The 21,303-nt window shown below is 43.7% G+C and overlaps 1 protein-coding gene across 4 annotated transcripts in view; it reads left to right on the top strand.

Annotated features, from left to right (window-relative positions):
- Nucleotides 1–21,003, top strand: part of Drosha (drosha ribonuclease III) — a 119,315-nt gene extending 98,312 nt beyond the window's left edge. For 2 of the 4 annotated variants that reach the window (XM_028884400.2, XM_028884398.2), the window contains exons 29-35: nt 73–178; nt 10,073–10,214; nt 12,168–12,250; nt 12,334–12,437; nt 15,715–15,807; nt 16,583–16,629; nt 20,743–21,003. In XM_028884400.2, coding sequence (XP_028740233.1) covers nt 73–178; nt 10,073–10,214; nt 12,168–12,250; nt 12,334–12,437; nt 15,715–15,807; nt 16,583–16,629; nt 20,743–20,873 — 706 coding nt within the window. In that variant the 3' untranslated portion in view covers nt 20,874–21,003. The remainder of the gene's footprint in view (nt 1–72; nt 179–10,072; nt 10,215–12,167; nt 12,251–12,333; nt 12,438–15,714; nt 15,808–16,582; nt 16,630–20,742) is intronic. The other 2 variants (XM_028884399.2, XM_028884401.2) reach the window with 1 other exon arrangement.
- The last annotated feature ends 300 nt before the right edge of the window (nt 21,004–21,303 follow it).

Raw genomic sequence — 21,303 nt, 5'->3', positions numbered from 1 at the left:
TAATCTTAAAAATTATTGTTTTTAAATCAACAAATGCTTATTGGTTAGCTTACAGTGATGTTTCTTTTTCAGAGGCCACAATCAGAGGATGGAATTTCTAGGTGACTCCATAATGCAGCTGGTAGCCACCGAGTACTTGTTCATTCACTTCCCCGATCATCATGAAGGACACTTAACGGTGAGTCTGTCTTCAGTCATCCCCTCTCATAACTTTACAGGATAATGGAGAGCAAGAAATGGGAGGCGCAATACACACTTGTTTAACCTATGACTTAGTTCTCCGTGACTGTGATCATCATTTTTCTTTCATCCTGAGGGGAATAAAAGACAGACAGGGGAATAAAGTAATTACAGAAAAATACTCTGCCATATAAATTACATGGGAGCATGTGTGTGTGTACATATGTGTGTATGTATATACACACATGCGCACATTATAAAATGTGAGTGAGTGTAACTCAATGCAAGGTTGAATGTGTCAGATACTATAGAGGCACAGGCCAGTTGCTGGACTTATACAGTCAGGAAAAGATTCTTCTTGTTACAGAGTGCAGGGAAGGCTTCGTAGGCATGGTGATGTTGGACCTTCAAAGATGGGTAGGATTTAGCCATTGTGAATTTGGTAAGAGTTGATTCCTCTGCAGTGGCTTCCTTCACACCGAGTCCAGAGAAACAAGGGCATGCATGAAAAACCTGGACTGAGGCAGCAGGGACTCGTGTGGCCCTGTGGCAGCATGAGAAGGGAAGTACAGCGACGAGATTAGGTTCACCCCCAGAGTAAAGTGGTCACCGCTCCTCCCACTTGTTTCCCTTAGCCAAAGCTTACGATCTTTCGTTTGCTGCATGCAGTCGCTGCTGTGACACTCGCCAGTCACATACAGGTGAAAAGGCCGCCCGGCAGTCACTGAGGTCGGAGGACTCAGCGGGAGCCCCGAGAAGCCCCTCGAGAACGGCATCGGGAAGGCTGGGGCTCCGTCAGGAGGAAAGTGGTGCTGCGCTGCCTGTTCTTCAGTGTAATCTCTGTTGTGTCAGAGCTAATGGCAGTTCGTTCATCCTTCTTAGATTGCTGTGTGTGGTTTTCTCTGGACAGAATCAAATCTTAGTTCCGCCACGGTGAGACCTGTCGGTAGTCCGTGTGAGACCCAAGTGTTGGATGCAGAGAGAGCATGGAGCTTAGATGGGAATTGCAGTGGCGTTCCTCAGCTCAGTTTTCACTCCCTCCCTGGGTGCTGTGCTTCTGTCTTACACCGTGCGCTGCCTGTGCTGGGCTAAGTGCTCAGGAATCAGCAGCACCTCTCCCTTTCCAGTGAACAGCTTGATTGCCATTTAAAATTAACTGCCTTGAGAAAGACAGACGTTTCTTTGTTTAGTTGATAATTGAATTCTTGAGAAAATATGGATCTTTTTGAGAGCTAGTGTCTCACATCTTGCTTATGAAAACAATATATTGCATGTTCCCTTTTCTCCTTTAGAGAGGAAACTTCATAGATGTCAGAAGTATCTTGTTTATCTGAGAAGTAGTCAAACCATACCAAATAGCTTGAAGTAACTGCTTTAAGGAATCCTCCTTCCCCTGGTAGTCTTCCAGAATTAACTATGGATTCTAAGACCTTATGGGATTGGGGCCTTTCTTCAGATGCGCGGCCGCTCACGAACTCCAGCACTAGGCAGCAGTGGACTAAAGCGCAGCGAGACCTGAGTCCTGCCTGTGAGCAAACCCAGGGCAGTGCTGGAGGTTCAGGGCCTGGCTGCTTTCCACAATCCCTTCCATGCTAGGAGTGGGTCTTAGTTAGGGTATCTGTTGCTGCGAAGAGACACCCTGACCACAGCAACTCTTATAAAGGAAAACATTTCATCGGGTGGCTTACAGTGCAGAGGTTCAGTCCATTATCATCATGGTGGGGAGGGACATGGTGGCATGCAGGCAGACATGGTGCTGGAGAGGTAGCTGGACATCTTGTACAGGCAACAGGAAATGAGCTGAGATGCTGGGTGGTATCTCGAGCATAGCAGACCTCCAAACCCACTCCCACAGTGACACACTTCCTCCCACAAGGCCACGCCTACTTCAACAAGACCTCCTGTCCCATTAGTGCCACTCCCTGTGGGGGCCGTGTTCTTTTAAACCACCACAGAGTAGAAGTGATTTTGGTTTTGTTATTTTGAGATAAGTTTTGTTCTGTAGTCCAGGATGGTTTCAAACTCATGACAGCTTTCTTGCCTGAGTCTCCCAAATGTTGGTCTTATGGGTGTGGTCTAGCACACCTTGCTCCAGAAGCAGCTTTATACAAGATGAGTTTCTCAGCCTTGCTGTCTTCAAATTAGAGTTTTGATTAGACTGGTGTTAGCAAATGATGAAACTATGGTACAGTGGTTTTATACTGCATTGTTACAGAATGGTCTGGAAGAAATGAACAGCACCAGCAGATCTGTTGGCAAGACAAAGATGATCTGTCCTAAGCACAATTAAACACTGACGTGGTTTTTCCTTCCTTGAAACGGCATCTCCAATGGCTTCTATCACTCTGCATTCTGGACCTTCCCGTACCTCTTTTCTTAGCTCCTGGGTCTTTGACTCCTTTGCATGTTCAGCTTATTCCTTACAGCGAGCAAATATGTCAGCATCTCAGAGGTCACTACCAGAGCATGTCTCCTTCTAACATATTGTCCTCAGACAGTCTATTCCGTGTGTATCAGCAGTTTCATCTTACTGGCAGAAAGCTTGCAACTGATCTCTTCAGGCTCCCTTCTGTCCCAAACTCCAGTTCCAGGTGCTAAAATGGAATATAATATTCTTCCACCTCAGTCTTCTTGAAGCTTCCTGAGTAATGGGTTAATGACAACATCAGCTATCTGGTTCTGTGTGTCAGAAACCTGGAAGTCCTCTTTGTCTCCTCCCTTTCTCTTCCCTCCTCCCAAGTTCTAACAGTGTTACTCTGTATTTCTGGAATGTGTCTTATCTCCATCTCCATAGCTGCCCTCCCAGTCCTGATCACCTGGATCACTAAAATGTGTTCTTCATGGCCATCAAAATGTTACAGGAAGAATGTGATTGTCAGGGACGCCCAATTAGAAGCAATAACTTTTATAAAATTATAAAGGATGGGAAGCTTAAGGTTCTGGTCATACAAAGCACAGGGTAGTAGAGCATCCTTCTGCAAAAGGAGTAGGCTCCCCAAGTCCCCGGATTCCTTCTGGACTATCTGCTACTCTTGAAAAGCTTGCCTGGCATTTTTGAGGGCACTTTTGTACTCTGCCTAAGAGATGGACAGTTTAAAGCTGAATCTTTCAGGAGGCCCTGATCTCAGGATGGCTCGAAGTCATTTTTCTTCTATCACTTTGTACCCCGATGCAATCCATTTTATGTGTTTCATCCAGAAGAGCCCTTTTACAACAGCTCTCCTGTGACCACACCAACCAGCCGTTTATCCTCAATTTGCCAGCATCAAAACTGTCCCCGTTCTCAGTTGTCAAACCTCCCCTCTTCCTTCAGCTTCTGCTCCATAGATGACCTCATCCTGTCTGTCTTGTGATTTTGAAAACATCTGTATGCTACTTCCTGATTTATGTCCAAAGCCTTTCTTTCCTCCTCACACTAGACTCATAGCTATGGGATATAGCGATTCTCAGATATCCAGATATATAAACATGCAAGCCTTTAACTGGATTTCTAACAGGCACCTCAGACTTAACATGTCTAAAGAAAACAGTTTGAGGGGCTGGGGATTTAGCTCAGTGGTAGAGCACTTGCCTAGCAAGCGCAAGGCCCTGGGTTCGGTCTTCAGCTCCGGAAAAAAAAAAAAGAAAACAGTTTGCACCTCAGTTGTGCTTTTTTTCCCGTTCAGTGTTCTTCATGCTGATACAAATGATTCCATTAGTTCGGTTGCCAGAGGCCTTAGGGTCACCCTTGTCTTTGCCTGGTCTTACACCTCCCCAGCTTGAGCGTACCTGTGGACTTGAACTTCTCAGTCAGCTCCGCGTCTGACAGCAACCCCGCCGCTGACGCTGTCTGGCCACAGCCACGCTCTCCCGTCTACCTGGCCCTTTCCTCTCCAGTCTGTCTTCCGTGCAGTGTGTAGAGGGATTCTTTTCCTCCGTGTTGGAGGCTGAACCCCAAGGTTTGTACATGTGAGGCGGGCACTCAGCGCTGAGCTGCACCCCTAGACAGGCCATTTGGAAAGGGCAACCAGGTAACAAGTCTCCTTTGCCTCAGACCTTGCATTCTTTCCACCTTCAAGGTAAAAGAAAATGCTGTTTAGTCTCCTCCCAGGCTCTTGACATTGGCTACAAGAGCGGGGACTTTGCCTTCGCTGTGATAGTCTAGGTGATCCACGTAGCCAAATTCCTCATCCTCTTTAGCTCTGTTTAGTTAGCCTACCCTGCTTAAACAGGCAGTCCCTTCCTCTGGTTCCTAGTTCACTCCCTTTGATTGGAGCTTCATCCTCATTTCCTCCCTGGGACTGGGCATGTGTTGTTCTAGTCTTCTCCCATCAGAGTATACACTGAAAACATTGTGTCTTTTCTATTCTGAATTTTGGTTCATTGGGAAATTCCTGTTATATAGGTACTCAGAAAAAATAGGCTTTGAATGAATGCTCTTCACAGCCCAGAGTAACCGTCTTTAAGTCTTGTTTGGACCGTGGCTGGAGAGCCAGCCAGACCCTACACCTCTTCAGACCGTCACACGCTCTTTCCACCCTGCACCAGCCTGCTTGGTCCAGGCCTCTTCCGCCATTGCCTTAGCACATGCTGCTTCTCTGCCTGGAAACCGTTCTACTTCGGTCCGTTATTCTGCCTAGTATCGCCTCGTATCCCCTCACTTGGCAGTTCAGACCTGGCTTCTGGGTGTAGGAGAAGCTTCCCTGACCCCCCGCACTCCACCCGTCTAAAGTCTGCGTTCCTTTCTATTCTAGCGTTGATTTCAGCTCGCCTACTCCACTAGACTAGAAGTTCCATAAGAGATGCTTGATTTTTTTCCTCTCTAGTCCTGCAGTACCTAAGATAGGTTACGTTCTCAATACAGACTTGGTAAAGAAGTCAAAGAGGGACAGTTTGCAGAAGCTGAAGTCACACAGCGGGCAGAGGGAGCGGTTCTCTAGAGAAATGGCACGTTACTTTATGTTCAAAGGATGAACTGGAAACTGACTCTTAAATGTGTGTGCAGATTACTGGAATTGCATGGGAAAGGGTAGTAGTTGTTCCTTCTTGTGATTAAAGGCACTGAGTGGCAATAAATCGCATTGGAAAGTCCGACCATGGAGCCAGTTGGGCACACACTTGTTTTACAAAGAATAAAGACAACAGGGCAAATGTAGTTGTGTCTTCCAAGTTTTGCAAATTGTTGAGGAAAAGTCTTGCCCTGTGAGTGAGTACAGGAAGAGCCCGCTCAGGAAGAAATGCAGATCATATACAGTTAATACACAGTAAGCCTTAGCTTAATGGAGTTTGAATTGGGATGTCTGGGGGAAATCTTCTATCTAGACACTCAGGTTTTTGTTCTCTAGGTAAGGTTACCTGTAGGGTCAGCGTGACTAGAGAGCACCAGAAAGAAGACCTTGCTCAGGCCCGAATGCCTGCCCCACACACTTGCAAACACATACCCTTCCTACTTAGCACGGTGTTCCGCGGCGGAGCTAGCAAGGGCTGCTCGTTCCATGGCTGCCGTGTGCCAGGCACTGTATCCGATGGTGACCGCACTAGCAAGATGAACTTGTGCAAGTGTTTGGCTTGATTTTAGAGGCGAGATGCAGGGTAAGAGGAGAGAGAGCAGGGATTGCAAGCAAAAAGCTGGAGAAGTGGTGATCTCATCCTGCCCTGCTGCCTCCTGATAGCAGAGTATAAATCATCCAGGCAGGCAGGTACCCCAGCCAACAGAGCTCTGAAAAGATGGATTCCCCAGCCTCCCGACAGAGGATTTCTCTATCACTGACATCATTTGGCTCCTCACGTCTGACCTGCATTCTGCCGGCTATCGTTTGTGTACCTTTGCTTTAATTACCATGGGAAACGGAGGCTGTCTAGCTACCCCTCTTGGTATAAAAGACTGTGTGGCAGGTCACTGTCAATTTTAATTGTAGACTTTGCTTTCAGTCCTCTGTTAAAGCCCTCAAAATAATAGATCCCAGTCTACTTGCCTTACACTAGGTGGCCCTCTTGGGTAGCCTATGTCCTACACTGTGGTTTCCTCCTAGAATCAAGATTGACTAGGGAAGTTGAAGGAAACCAATAAATCTTGTCCTTATGGAAGTTTAAGTTTAAAGTAAGTGTGGCAGACTTCTATGCTGAGATTGTTCAAAACCAGAATCTGAGATTTAGAATATTTGTTGGCCCTTGGCTGGCATTAAGGGATCAGCAGTACCTTTGTCAGGTTTTCAAAGGCATTAACTGTACTTTTGTTTGTTGTTTTTGGTTTAAAATTAAACTTTGAGGAGGGCTAGTTTAAAAAAAAGTTGGTAGGGATAGGTAAGGATTTGGTAGAGGGGAGGATCTTGAAGGCAGTAAGGAAGTGGGTATCCAGAAGGTTTTGTATTAAAATAAAATCTACAGGGATTCTAGAACTTTCTAGAATCATTTCCCTATTACTGAAGAGTGAGCAAACCTTACCTAATACTGATGCTACTGTGGATAGCACCTAGATTTCTCCTAAAATTAAAAGGTAGATCATGCCCTCTGTAGAAAATAGTAATTACGGTATCAGCATCTTGCCTTGCACTAGCCCCTTTAGGGGCTCCTTATCCTCTGCAGGGACATTTGGACCTTCTTCCAGCTCCTGTGGCCTTGCCTGTAAAAGCTCTCCCTCACTTGGCTCTGATTTTCCTTCTAGCTGTGTCATGGTTCCTACTTTTGCCGCTGTGGTTCATTTTCATAGAAAACCCTCCCAGCCATTTTCCCATTAATTACCTCACTCTTTTTTAGTTCTTTGTTCATCAGAATCTATATGAACTTTTTTTTCCCCCAAAGGGCAAGCATGCCAAGCTCAGAGTTCACAATTCTGATGGCTTGGAGTTTGGGAGAAATGTGGGTACCAATACCTGAGAAGCATCTTCGACCTCAGCCTTGCAGCTGGGTAGAAGGCTCTTGAGAGGAGTCACCCAGGGCAGCTTCTCTGGAAAGCTTGGTCGAGAGGAGCAGCTGTGTGCTCCTGAGTCTTTGCTCGGGTCTCTGGAAGCATGGTGGTGACTGTTGTGGCTGACCTGTGTGTGGCTTTCTTAGGAGTGGGTCCATGCGGAAGGAAGCACTTGAGAAGGATGCTTTTGATCCTGGTGGATCCTCAGCCTCCACTGCGGCCATGCTGACCTCACACGGTCACAGGTTTTGCTTCTGTTGTCCATCCTCACTGTACCCATGATTTGGCGAGTAGCAGATTTATTCTGAAGTTGAATTCACCGGAGGATAAAGACAGAAATTGTCACTTTAATGCCCCTCCATTTGGGCTTTCATGCTTCAAGAATAAAGTCTTACCTCATTTTACTTCATGTTCCAAATGGAAATGGACTACAAAAATAAGGTTAATTACTGGTCCCCCTTTCCTCATTGATGAATGGTTCATACTCTGAATTTTTAACATGAACTTCACAGATTTCAGTTTCTGTTAGCTACCTTGCTGCTTTAAGCCCTGCCAGGGCTTGTTGTAAAGTAAAGCTGAAAGCATTCCCTGTTTTCATCCACACTGCTTTCTTTCTCTGTCAGACAGTGTTAACTCCATAGAACCGAAGGAGGGTCAGTGACCCTGGAAGTGGCAGCTGGGGCCTGATAGCTGGTGTCTTAGTCAGGGTTCTATTGCTGTGAAGAGACACCATGACCACACAACTCTTAGAAAGGAAAACATTTCATTAGAGCGGCTTACAGTTTCAGAGGTTCAGTCCATTATCATCATGGTGAGAAGCATGGTGGTGTGCAGGCAGACATGGTGCTGGAGAAGGAGCTGAGAATTCTACATCTTGGTCTGCAGGCAGCAGAAGGAGACTGTGTCACTAGGCCTGGCTTGAGCATATGAGACCTCAAAGCCCATCTCCACAGTGACACACTTCTTCCAATAAGGCCACACCTCCTCCAACAAGGCCATACCTCCTAATGTGCTGTTCCCAGTTGGCCAAGCGCTCAGCCACATGAGTCTGTGGGGGCCACTCCTATTCAGACCACCACAGCCAGCAACATGCCATCACTTGTGTGTGTTCTTATTCACATGGGCATTGGTCCTGGGGCATGAACATGCCATTTACACAGCCTGTGGGATTTCCCTTCTTACCCAAGTATGGATTCCACTTGCTCAACATAACCCCATTCCCCGAATAAGCTTCCTATCCCTGTGGCATCTGCTTCAGCCGAAAGAGGTAGCTCAGGTACTCTGTAAGTTGGATTGGATTTGGCCTTTTCAATTTTAAGCTCTTTTGTGGGTTTTAGTTTTTATCTTTTTGTTAGTATACATTAATTGTACAGAACAGCATGTATATAATTAGTTTTAAAGAACGAGTGTTCTGAAGAAACAATGTAGTTGAGGGGAATAGGAAGGAAGTGGAGCAGAGACAGGCGAAGAGTTACAGTCTCAAATTCAGTCGCGGGCATGGCTTATGAAGATCAAGTTGTATTTCTGCTGCATGAATCATTGCCAGACAAATTAAGAACATATTGTTCCTTATTTATCTATTGTCAAGGACTCAATATCAAGCACTGAGAATAAATCTTGATTTTCATAAGCTTTGTTGACACTGTGGAGCCATAGAGCATAAAACTTGCATCTGATAAACACAGTGCACTATGGACCGGTGGCGGGTGTGATGCCCGCATGACTCATGGCTGCTTCCTTCTGACCCCGGGTTCAGGAACCAACAGTCTGTGAGTGCTTCTGGTAAGGAAAGTTAGAGATTTAGGTGCAGTGTTCCCCTGAGTCTTCGGGATTGGGGATACTTATGTCAGTCCTTTCAAGTTTGATGAGTTCCCACCTTATCTGCCTGCTTCCCCACCCCCCCTTCCCATCTCTCTCCTAGTGCATGTTAAATGCTGAAAGTGGGCTTGTTATGGACACTTGGAATGGATCAGTTGTGTAGTTTCCAGGCAGTGTCTCATATTACTATTCAAATAATCCTTGGAGGCCTCTTAGTAATCTTGAATTCCTAGGAGACATTTCTGTTTGAATTCCTGAGGTTAAAATATACAAATAATTTTGAAATTGGGGGCTGGAGTGATGGCTCAGTGGTTTAAAGAGCTCACTGCTCTTGTAGAGGATCTGAGTTCTGTTACTAATAACCATGTGGGGAGACATACAGCTGCCCCCCCAGGAATTCCAGCATCCTATGGTCTCCACAGGCATCTAAGCACATGTAGTGCACATGTATGCACACATGAAAATACACAGTAAATAAATAAAAATAAATCTTAAATAAAGTGTCTGAGTATGAAAAGACTGAGATAAGGGGTACATAATATAGATCTTTAAAATAAAAATGATATAAATAAGTAGGTGATTCAATAATATTGAAACATCTCTTCCGTAAGTCATGTAGTATCAAAATTAGGATCTGTACCATGAAATATGATGTTTCTTTTAGATTTAAAACAGGTTTGTTTGGTGGATGTGCCCTCTATAATTATTGGCTATGACTGATTATTTCAGGGTATGGGAAATTTGTTTGGGATGGTAAAAATGTATAAGATTTTTAAAATTAATGTAAATGTCCACAAAGGGGTATATTTTATTGGATGTAAATTATATTTAATCAACATGATTTTTTAAAGTTTCAATGCTTCCTAGTTTGGTAGCTTTGAACTTGTTAGTAGTCATATTTTAGTCATACTGCTGTGTACCTCTCTCCCAAAGTCTTCTCACTGCTACTAATTAAGTGATTGAGTGTGTGACTGTCGGGTTAAGTCGAGGTGGTGGAGCAGGGTGAGTTACTGAGGAGACAGTAGAAGCACTTGGAGTAGGTTGTAGTCACCCGAGGATGAGGACCTCGATCTTACCTTACCTGGTATCCCTTCATGACGTGCTGTCCGGGTGGTTGGCTTCACCACAGGAACAAAGGAGAGACCAGACTGCAATGGTGTCTAACTCCGCCCCATTCCTTTTTACCAGTTGTTGCGAAGTTCCTTAGTGAATAACAGAACTCAAGCCAAGGTGGCCGAGGAGCTGGGCATGCAAGAGTATGCCATCACCAATGACAAGACCAAGAGACCCGTGGCCCTGAGAACCAAGACACTGGCAGACCTTTTGGAATGTGAGTGCTCCCTACAGTGTAAAGCTTTTAACCAGCACGTTCAGGGTTCAAGCTGAACTGACTAGAGCTTCTTCTCATGATGATGATGATGATGATGATGATGATGATGATGACGTTCTGGCTAAAGAACCTCTTTTCTGTCTTTTTCTAGTTCTTTTCAACGACGTTCTATATATTCCAGGTTAGCCTGGAAATTCCTGTGTAGTCAAAGGTAGCCTTGACTTCTTGGGTACTCCTGCCTCTACCTCCCAAGTGCTGGTATTATAGGCATGGGTGACCGCATCTGTCCAAGAAACCTCTTTTGTTTTTACTTTTTATTTATTTTTGCTTTTCACTGAGACGTGAATAATATATTTTTTGTTCAATTTATATTCAGGGGTGGCTGCCCCTCCCGCCGTCCTGACTCTCAGTCATCAAATCCCTTTGTGAGAAGCAGTAGTACGATGTGAAGACCTGTTACTGTGACTCACAGTAGTGGTTGTCTTTTGTTTGTTTGTTTGTTGTTGCTACCCAGCGTCCTTCATAAAGGGACACAGGTGATGGGATAACTTATTCACTAACTACTGAAATTACCAACTGTATTTTGAGTGAGTACAAAATTCTGAACAGACCCCATCTTTTGCGTTTTCTGATATGGTCTGGAAGCATTATAATTAATTCCACTATAGCTCATTAAGGGATTATACACATAATTTTATTATTTCTCATATTACTTCAAAAGAACTAGAATATTCTCTGGGCCTTAGAGCTTTTTATATTATAGTATTTTTCAGAGTTGGAATTATGTGCAAATCCTAAAGTCTGCTGGGCAAACCAGCTGACTTACAAAGCATAGACCGTCTAATCAAGACACCTGAAGAGAAGTGAAACTCAATTGAGTGATCAATGTTACTGGCACTTTTATTTTAGCTCAATGAAAGATACTTTCAGTCTCTTAAATAAATGCACCATTTGTCTACTTAGTTAAAATTCTTTTAAATGAACTCATCTTTGGAATTGTCCCTTATTAATTCAGTTACATAGATTATTGTGTTGTCATTGAGTTGTTCTTAATTTGGACAGGTAAAATCTTTAAATTTCTCATTTCTTTTCCTGTTTATGAACTTTAACCTGGAACTGGTACACGAGTGGTCTCAAGATTGGTATTGGGCACGGCGGGTCCAAAGATGTGCTTATTCCGGCATCGTCTGATCTGCAGCTCGAGTTTTGATTTCTTTGGTGTTAGCTTGGTTATTTTCCCAGACACCATTTCGACCTAGTCTGCACTGCAGCATTTGGTATAGCCTTTACACCAGTGGTTCTCAACCTGTGGGTCATGACCCTTTGGGTGTGTGTGTGTGTGTGTGTGTGTGTGTGTGTGTGTGTGTGTCAAATGACCCTTTCACAGGAGTCGCCTAAGAGCATTGGAAAACACAGATATTTACATTACGGTTCATAACAGTAGCAAAAGTACAGTTATGAAGTAGCAGTGGGAATAATTTTATGGTGTGGGGTTGACACAACATGAGGAGCTGTGTTAAGGGTCGCAGCAGTAGCAGGGTTGAGAACCGCCAGTTTAGACTGTTCACTTCGTCCCTAGCTAAGTGCAGTTCAGTCTCTGTGTTCTGTGATTTTGCATCCTAACCACGCATCTACGTTGGTGTTTCCGGTATTAGTGATAAAGGGCACAGTTTTATTTAAAGAAAAAAGAAATAATTATGCTTTTTAAAAAAAGTGTCTAGAAGTCAAAAACCTTGTGAAAATACTGCTCAGCCCTAAGGGCCGGGAGATGTCTCAGTGAGCATACACGGCCCTTGTGGAGGACCCGAGTTCTGTTCCGTTTGTTCCGTTCACCCATGTTGGCACACATATACGTGCAATTAAATATGAAGGTTAATAAAAGTGAAGGAAGTTCAGCTCTTGCTGTTTCTGGCGAATAGCAGTGCACTGCTTACCCTGCGCTCTGTTTTTCAGCATTTATCGCAGCGCTGTACATTGACAAGGACTTGGAGTATGTCCACACTTTCATGAACGTCTGCTTCTTTCCGCGGCTGAAGGTGAGCTCTGGCGCTGTCGGCGCTGTGCGCTCTGTTTCCGGGGGTCTGAGCCACAGCACTCAGCGCTCTGTCTGGTCCCACAGGAGTTCATTTTGAACCAGGACTGGAATGACCCCAAGTCACAGCTACAGCAATGTTGCCTGACGCTGAGGACCGAGGGGAAGGAGCCCGACATTCCCTTGTACAAGTAAGTGCTTCCTGCAGGCTATGGCCGAGGTGTTCTCGGTGGGTGTTCTCGGTGGGTGTTCTCGGTGGCTTGTTTGTGGGCCTAGATGGGAAATGCAAAGTGCATGGATGACGGAGACGAGAGACTTCAGGAGACGCTGGCTAAGCCCTGAAGTGCTCTGCCGTAGCAGCTATAAGTGGGTGCATCTTGATGGTCCCCGCTTTCTCCCAGGTACAAATCTCTCTGACCTCCTGCCTGCCTGGCAGGAAGATCTACTAAGGCTATGAGATCAAGGTACCGCAATTCAGATGCAGTACTTGTTGATTTTTTTAGGCGTATTTATATATATGCGTATGTATGCTCTGCTTGCATATATGTGCGTGCACCATATGATGAGTGGTTGGTGCCTGTGGAGGTCAGAAAGGAACTGGAGTTACGGACGCTTGTGAGCTGCATTTGGGTGCTGGGAGTTGAACTTGGACCCTCTTCAGGAGCAACAAGTGCTCTTAACCCCTGAGCTTACCTCTCAAGCCCCCAGGTGAAGTAGTTTTTTTGTACAGTTTTTTATGTGTCTGGTTTCTTGTAGGGGTGGTGAGCTATGTATTGTTTGTAGCAACCTTTGAGTGCCGCTTTGTGCTCTCCCGTGAGTACAAGGGAAGCTGTTGGCCTCTGTCTGTTACTTAGCACTGTCTCCTTTGAGCCTCTATTGGCCTCTGTCAGGTCTCCCATGCCAGGCCGAAAGGGAACAAGTGTTTACAGCTGCTATTTTGTTACTCAAGTGCTTGGTCTTCCTGGAATCCCAGTCAAAAGTTGCCTTCCACTTTTGAAGGTAGCCAGAAGACATTCAGAAGCAATGTGCATGAGTAATGGGTCACTGTATCACATAACACCAGTACTGATGAGAACAGATTCGACTCGTATCTGTTGATGTTCACATGTGGATTGAGAAGGGCTTTAGATGGGAATTGCAAAGTAAGGACTCATTTACATACATGGCTGCCTCCCAGGGTATGTTGATACATGATTTTAGGGATGCTTCAAAATCTAGTTTCACAGGCAGATCTCTGCGAGTTCAAGGCCAGCCTGGGCTACAGAGCGAGTTCCAGGAAAGGTGCAAAGCTACACAGAGAAACCCTGTCTCAAAAAACAAAAAACAAACAAACAAGCAAAATCTAGTTTCATTGGGCTGGGGAATCCTCAGCAGTTAAGAACACTTGCTGCTCTTGCAGAAGGACCCGAGTTCAGTTCCCAGTACCCACATTGGGAGGGCTCACAACCATCTGTAACCCAGCTCCCGGGATCACATGCTCCTCTGGCCTCGGTAGGTACCCGCATATGCTTACTGCTCTAGTTGGCGGTTTGAACCTGGAGAGTGAGGGGCTAAAGTGAGCCGACTAACTCTCATGCAGTAGCCACCTTTATTCAGAGCATCAGGCAATTTATACTCTGAGGGATAGATATGAAGAATCACATGAGTAAAGTGCTCAGTCACAAGGACAAGCCACACATGACAAAAACATGTTTTTCCATAGAGGCCTATGAGTAACAGCTGAAGTAAACTCACACCCATGCACTATACTTGGGAGGAACACGAAAACACACTCCAAGAACATTTGTGTGTTTTGTAGGAACTGATGTCACAAGGCCCTTGTGTTTTCTTGGAGTTTTCTCACAAACACTCAGAATTCTTACATGACCTCATTTTTACACACACACACATACACACACACACACACACACACACACACACATGCACATACATATATGCCCTTTATTAATTAAATAGAATCCAGTTTCAGTACTGTTTGCTCCATGCCTTTGGGAACACAAGGTTCTAAGCAAACCCATGTGTACAGGTGTGTTCCTTCTGAGAGCCCCTCCTTTGGACTTTCCAAACTTCACACCATTAAAACAACAGTCACAACAGTTTCTGAACTTTTGTGCAGCCAGTAAAACAGAGGCCAGAAGACTAGTCACCCTGTGGCCAGCTACTCTAAATTGTGTAAGTGGCTGTCAGTATGAAACAGGTTTTGTTGTTGTTGTTGTTGTTGTTGGGGAAAAGCCCTAAATATTTAGCAGTAGGTTATTCATCTGTCTGATAAGCATAATGAATACGCTATGAGAAATGAGTGTCTCAAAGACTCTCCATCCAAGTGATAACTGAGGGTCAGTGATAAAGATGGCGCCTGTCTTATAGCACAGGCATGATTGCTTTAGTAAGAACTGCCTTTAATGGAGGCTGGAGAGATGGCTCAGTGGTTCGGAGCACTGGCTGCTCTTCCAGAGGACCCGGGTTCAATTCCCAGCACCTACATGGCAGCTCACAACTGTCTGTAACTCCAGTTCCAGGGGATCCATGGCACCAAGCATGCATGTGGTGCACATATATGTGCATACAGGCAAAATACTCATACATGTAAAGTAAAATAAATAAATCTTTAAAAAAAAATCCAAAAGCTACCTTTAAGAAGCCACAATGCGCACCCTTGAATGTGTAAACACAAAGGAAATTGCTGTGCGCTCTGCCCATACGTCTTCCCACCAGATGATGACTTTGTTCTTGTTATCAAGATGATGGGCTTGTTTTACATAGTTACATGATTACTGTGTTCATTCCATTATCATTCTTGGCTACTTTTAATTTCCCTTTTCCATGAGTTATCAGTTTTTTTACATTTGAAATCTGCACCTTGTCATTAAATCCGGAGTACCTGGAGCTTTGTTTTTTAGTGGTTGTGTTATATACTTGCCATTATAGCATATCTCTGAAATGATCACAGATGTTTCAGAAATTAAATATGTTTTCTAATCTCTTCGATAAAATACTAGACATTAGAAAAAAATCCATAAAGGGTGTGAAACCATTGAGGTGTGACTTGAGATGTTATTACCCATTTATTGCTTTTAGCTGTGATAAACATTGTAAAATAGCTAAAGCCCTCAATTCTTCATATAAAAGTTTGTTAATTATGTGATACTCAAATATCCACACTTAGAAGTTGTTTTAAAGTATTACATATTTGGGGGAAAATACTTGACTATGAGCCCTCAGATACTATTCCTATTTGAGAAAAATAAAATGCAATGCAGGAATTTTTTTCAGACTTCCTATTTCCAAACTCTCTATATAGCAAATCAAAAATTGAACCGCTTCCTTTTTCCATATTTCTTGTTATTTTTATGTTCCCCTCTCTCTGCAATCAGAATAAGGTTTTTTTTTGTTTGTTTTGTTATTTTGTCAGTTATATAATATCAAATAATTGAGCATTTTGTCATAATGGATGTTCTTTCCTTTCAGGACTCTGCAGACAGTGGGGCCATCCCATGCTAGAACCTACACTGTGGCTGTTTACTTCAAAGGAGAAAGGATAGGCTGTGGGAAAGGCCCAAGGTATGAGAGGGAGACGTTTGTTTCATTGAGTGTGTGTCCGTGTTCAGGGAAGTCCCTACCTGGTATTTCAAAGCTCTGCAGTCTGTATTGCAAAATTAGAATGTGGAGTGTCTGCACTTAGAGCAAAATGAATCCCGAGGACTAATGTCTTCTCTTCGCCAGCTGTGAAGCCTGGTAATCAGCCTTGGACCAGGCATGCCGTTACACAAGGGGCCTTGGCCGAGGGGAGGAAACTCTGTCAGTTGCTACACTGGTCAGTTCTGCCCAGTGGCAGCCTCTGCAGAGTTAAGATATGTAAGGTGTGTCATGGTGTGTATAGCACAGCCGTTAGACATTTCATTTCCTATCACTTGAGCTTTGTGGGCATTCTTACCATTTTTTAGGTAAAAGAATTATATTTATTATCTCCTTTCTTTGAACCCTCTAATCTGTGCCTTGCCTGTTTCTCTCTGTACACGTTTGATCCTTTCATGTTTAAACTTTACATGGGGTGTTTTCAGACTTAAGAAACACTTCAGACCTAATATAAATGGGAGATATTCTGCTGCAGTGTTAGAAGTGTGGAACAAATACCTTAAAGAGGCTTGTGCAAATCAAAGGCTTTCCTGCGTGCTCTTGTGTATATTCCTAACCATGCAATTCAATGTGTGATGGAAGTAATCACGTGGCATTTTATGCACGAGATATGAAAAATCAGTGTTAATAATTTGTAGCTGTAATTTGTGTTTTTGGAGAGGCAAACCTTTAAAGTCTACCTCCCCATTTTATTCAACAGTATTCAGCAGGCAGAAATGGGAGCAGCGATGGACGCACTTGAGAAATGTAAGCCTATCTCTTTTTCTATAATTATACCTTCATAATGTAATGAGTGTTTTGTGGAAGGAAAATGAGGAAGTAGAAGAATGGTTAGGTTCTGATCGACTGTGATCTTATTTTGTTCATAATTATCCTCCATACAGAGTACAGTAGAAGGTGTGCTATGTATAAAGCACACGTAATGTTTCAAAGGCATTCCTAAGTGGGTTTGGTTTTCATCTTCCTTCTTTACATAGAGCTCTACTCTCAGCATAGGAACCTCTGTGAATGGCATGTTGTTTCTGACCATATTTCCCCGTACTTTATAGTCATATAAGCTAGGCACGGTGACACATGGCCTGTGGTTCCAGCTCTTGGGAGGTCGATTCAGGAGATCACGAGTTTGAGGTTACCTGAAGCTATATTGTGTGGTCAAGGTGAGACTGGGCCACATGAGACCTTGCTTCAAAGCAAAACAAAACAAATGAAATAAAACAATAGTATGTAAATGGGCTTAGGCAGAGGCCTGTGGATCTCTGAGTTCAAGGCTAGCCTTGTCTACACAGAGAAGCCTTGTCTGGAAACCGCCCCCCCCCCAAAAAAAAAAAAATCTTATGTAGACATAAACATAATACATGGGGAGATTTTTTTTTCTGTTTAGTTTTTAACCATTGTCTTATTTGAATTGGATGGTAACTACATACTTCTGCATACATTTATGTGCTAATGTATGTATATAATAAGACATCTCACTTTTGTTCAGTATGTCATGGGCAGCCCTGTGAGTCATAAAATATAGAGTGGCGCCAATTCAGTCTTTCTTAATAGTTGCAGACTATTTTCTGCTGTGGGTATGCTATATTTTATTGATGATTTTTCTCATGATTGTTGACTAATTTGTGTGTGTGTGTTCAATGTCTACAATAAATGTCTGTATTGTAGTGTATTTAGTTTTGGGAATATAGATTGTCTCCAGAGTGGAATGCCCGTTTTGAAGAAACTCCAGTTGCCTAACAGACCGTGTAGAGAGCTGTCTGGTCTTGTAAACTGAAGGCATGAGTCGGGACACTGTCCCCTGAGGCCTACTGTGCCACACAGAAGGGCCCATGGGCACAGCATGCCAGTGCTTCAAGAACCAGCTGTAGGAGTGGGAGAGAGTGAACACTCGAGCTCCAAGTGAGGAGCCCAGGGTCCTCAGGCTTGAGAGAGGTTCTGGGAAAGGTTAGAGGAAATCGGCAGACAACGGCTTACTGTTGAGGGTCAGAAGCCAGGGCTGCCAGGGTCTAGCATTGGTGGAATCCATCCGCACTGAGAGTTTTACATTGACTTTTTTTTTTTTGAGACTGTTTTCATTGATTGTTTGTATACATACACCATCATTTATTGAAGTAGAGCGGGATTCTATTTTCTAGTTAAAACAACAGAGTCCCCCCCCTACCCCCCCACCCCGCACCCCCCCCACCCCCAGCTTCTGATGCTTATATTCAGCTCTCAGATGGTACAGGAAAAATTACTAACCCCCAAAAGTACTATAGGAGTGGATTACTTAAATGCTGGATGGTAATTTGGCATTTTGTCAGGTCCTTAAAGAAGTCCTCACCCTTTGGTTCTGATTCCGTTTCTAGGAATCCAACCTAATGAAATACTCAGATTCTGAACTATAGCTCTTATACCACGGCAATCATGACAACCTGATTTATAATAGCAAAACATTTAAGAAACATGAAACTGCACATTAAACAGTAAGCAAGCTTATCAATAAATGGTATCTCAAGGGTTGGCAGACATTTTCTGTAAAGGACCAGGTGCATGTATTTAGGCTTCACAGGTCATAATCTGTCTCAGTTACTAAATTCTGACATGGTGGCACACAGGTACAGGTGGTGTCAGACGTCGGTGTCTGTTTAGTTACAGAAACCGATTGAGAGCTGGGTTTGGCCTGTTGGCAACAGTTTACCGATTCCTGAATATCCAAGTGTGATATTTTTGTAGCTATTGAAATAATGCTGTTCAAGACTGATAACAGAGATACAAAGGAAAGTATGTGTAGCAGGAATCTTAAAGAGTCTTTATTAATAAAACAAACCTGGAGCCAAGTATTGAGGTGAACTGGAAGATCAGAGAACCAGAACAAGCCACATCTACCTCGCCTTGCTGAATCCTCAGCTGGTCTTGTCTCCTCAGACTGGAGGCCTCTGAGTCCTTATCCAGAATGGGTCTCAGCTGAACTACTGCTAGAAGCCTGAAAGCTTAACCAGGCCAAATGCTTCTTGTTTCTGGTCCTCACGCCTTATATATCTTTCCTTTCTACCATCAATCACTCCCTGGGATTAAAGGCTCGCTTTCTGGGATTAAAGGCATGAGTCACCATGCCTGGCTGTTCCCAATGTGACCTTGAACTCACAGAGATCTAGAGGGATTTCTACCTCTGAAATGCTAGGATTAAAGGTGTGAGTGCCACCATTTTCTAGCCTTTGTATCTAGTGGTTGTTCTGTCTCTGACCCCAGATAAGTTTATTAGGGTGCACAATATTTTGGGGAACACAATACCACCATAAGTATGTATCCATAAAGACATACCAGTGTAGGGATGGAGTGTGGAAAGATTGTCACTGTTCATGTAGTGTATGTGTACACATACGTACAAAACATATATGTTACTACATACATGTGGTAAAGCTATTCTAAACAAAGCGCTGTGGATACATTCTGAAAGCTTGCTTGTTCGTGGTTAGATATGAATAATAAGACTTTAGTCCACACTCATTTACACATTAGAATCTACTGAAGAAACAGGGCTTATTTAGCAGAAACTTTTCACTGAGTTTGGGGGATTGGTTTGACCATTTTTTTTTTTTTAACTACTTACAGTATTGGAAGTCAAAATGTATTCATTGTGCAAGGGCTCAGTATTCCGGATAGAATGAGATAGTATTCCTGTCTTAGTTCTCAAGTGATGGTGTCATGGTCTTGTTAATCACTTGCTCTCAGATACACGAGGACTTTATGATTCACTGTTTGTCTTCCAAGTGCTTTTCTACCCTGCCCCTGCCTTCTCCAACCTGTAGTGAAGATGGGACACGGTGTAGAAAAGAGATAAAAAGGAATTTAGGAGCATGTCGCATATAGACAGACACACTTCCTTATGCTCCGTCCTCCAGCAAACAAGTAAACAGACTTGCCTTCCTGGACAAGCCACATCCCCTCACCTCCAATTCCTTGTGTGTGAAAAGCAGAATAATCGGTTTATAAGAACACTCCCTTAGTTGGCCAGACAGAGCTGTGTTCTTCTTCCATATGTTGCCAGCCAGCATGTGTCCCTTGTGACCTTTGTCTGAGTGTGTGTCACTGGCCAGGTGTACGCCATGACGGTTTCTCATTCTGTGCTTGATTTCTCACCTCATTGGCGCACTAACACTGTGTGTGTGTCATGGGACAAGAGAATTGTGGAATTGCTAAATCTTCATCCAAATTTTCATTGTGTCTTTGCTGTTACATGAGGTCAGATCTCAGACTAAATATAGCTAAACTGTACCACTGAGTGACAGTTCTCCTTTTATCAAATCAGAGTTCTCCACATGCCTTACCTTTGCAAATACAGCTCCGGCCTTTGATGGTCCTCTAAAGATAGACTTGCTCCCCGGACACAGGGACTGAATGTGGCCTCCTTTTGTCCCTCCCTCGCGGGTTTGCTCTTCCGAGAAACTTTCCTTCTTGGTAAAAAAGGGTATGATCACATTGCTTGCAGGGAACTTTTAGTTTGAGCCTTTCCAATCTATAAGACCCTACATTCCTTCACTCTTCCTGTCTCCCTGAAGTCACTCAGAGAGAATGCTGCTTAGAGCACCTGCCTGTTTGGAAACACTCCAGAATCTGACGTCTCTCTTTTAACTTGCTGTGTGCTTTGGTGCCTTTACTCGGTTTTATATCCGATATTGAAATTAGAGGCAGAGATGTCAATCCAGACTTCCAGTGTGTTTATGAATAACGGAAGAGTAAAAAAGATCACTCTTAGCCTCTATTTTACAAAACATGATGATGTATGTGTGGTGAGTGTGTGTTTGTGTGCGTGTGTCTGCCGCCGTTCTTTGCACTCGTGGATATCCTTTATTAAGTACTAAACATATCTCCTTGTGTCAGATAACTTCCCCCAGATGGCCCATCAGAAGCGCTTCATTGAACGGAAATACAGACAAGAGTTAAAAGAAATGAGATGGGAAAGAGAGCATCAAGAGAGAGAGCCAGATGAGGCTGAAGACACAAAGAAGTAAAGGAGGGCACGGGAGTGCTGGTGCATTTACTTGCCTAATAACTGTGACTGCTGCCCATCGAGACCTAGCCTAGTTTCCCTTCAATGAATGAAGTGTGCCCATTGAAATAAAACTCCAAGTCAAACTGCGATTGTTGTTTCATTGATTAGATGGTCTGTTTCTAGCTGGATGGTCTTTATTACAGAGTATTTGATTTCTATTTAGTGGGTTGCATTAGTCCCTTTATTTTGCTTTTAAAAGATTAAAATTCAGGAAACCATATTCTATGGAATAGTCGTTGTTTTCCATTTCAGATTGTGATGTCAGACTATCGGCTGACGAGGAACAAGCTCACTTGACCAGATAGTTTTGGTATTTGTCACTACTGACTGTGGTAACAAATTTCCTTTTTTGCAATCTACATTGTTGATGGAATTTTTCAGCTTTCCTC

Source organism: Peromyscus leucopus, chromosome 11 (assembly GCF_004664715.2).
Source record: "Peromyscus leucopus breed LL Stock chromosome 11, UCI_PerLeu_2.1, whole genome shotgun sequence".
NCBI lineage: Eukaryota > Metazoa > Chordata > Mammalia > Rodentia > Cricetidae > Peromyscus > Peromyscus leucopus.
The sequence above is the reverse complement of the archived record's forward strand: the minus strand, read 5'-3'. Positions and strand labels throughout refer to the sequence as shown.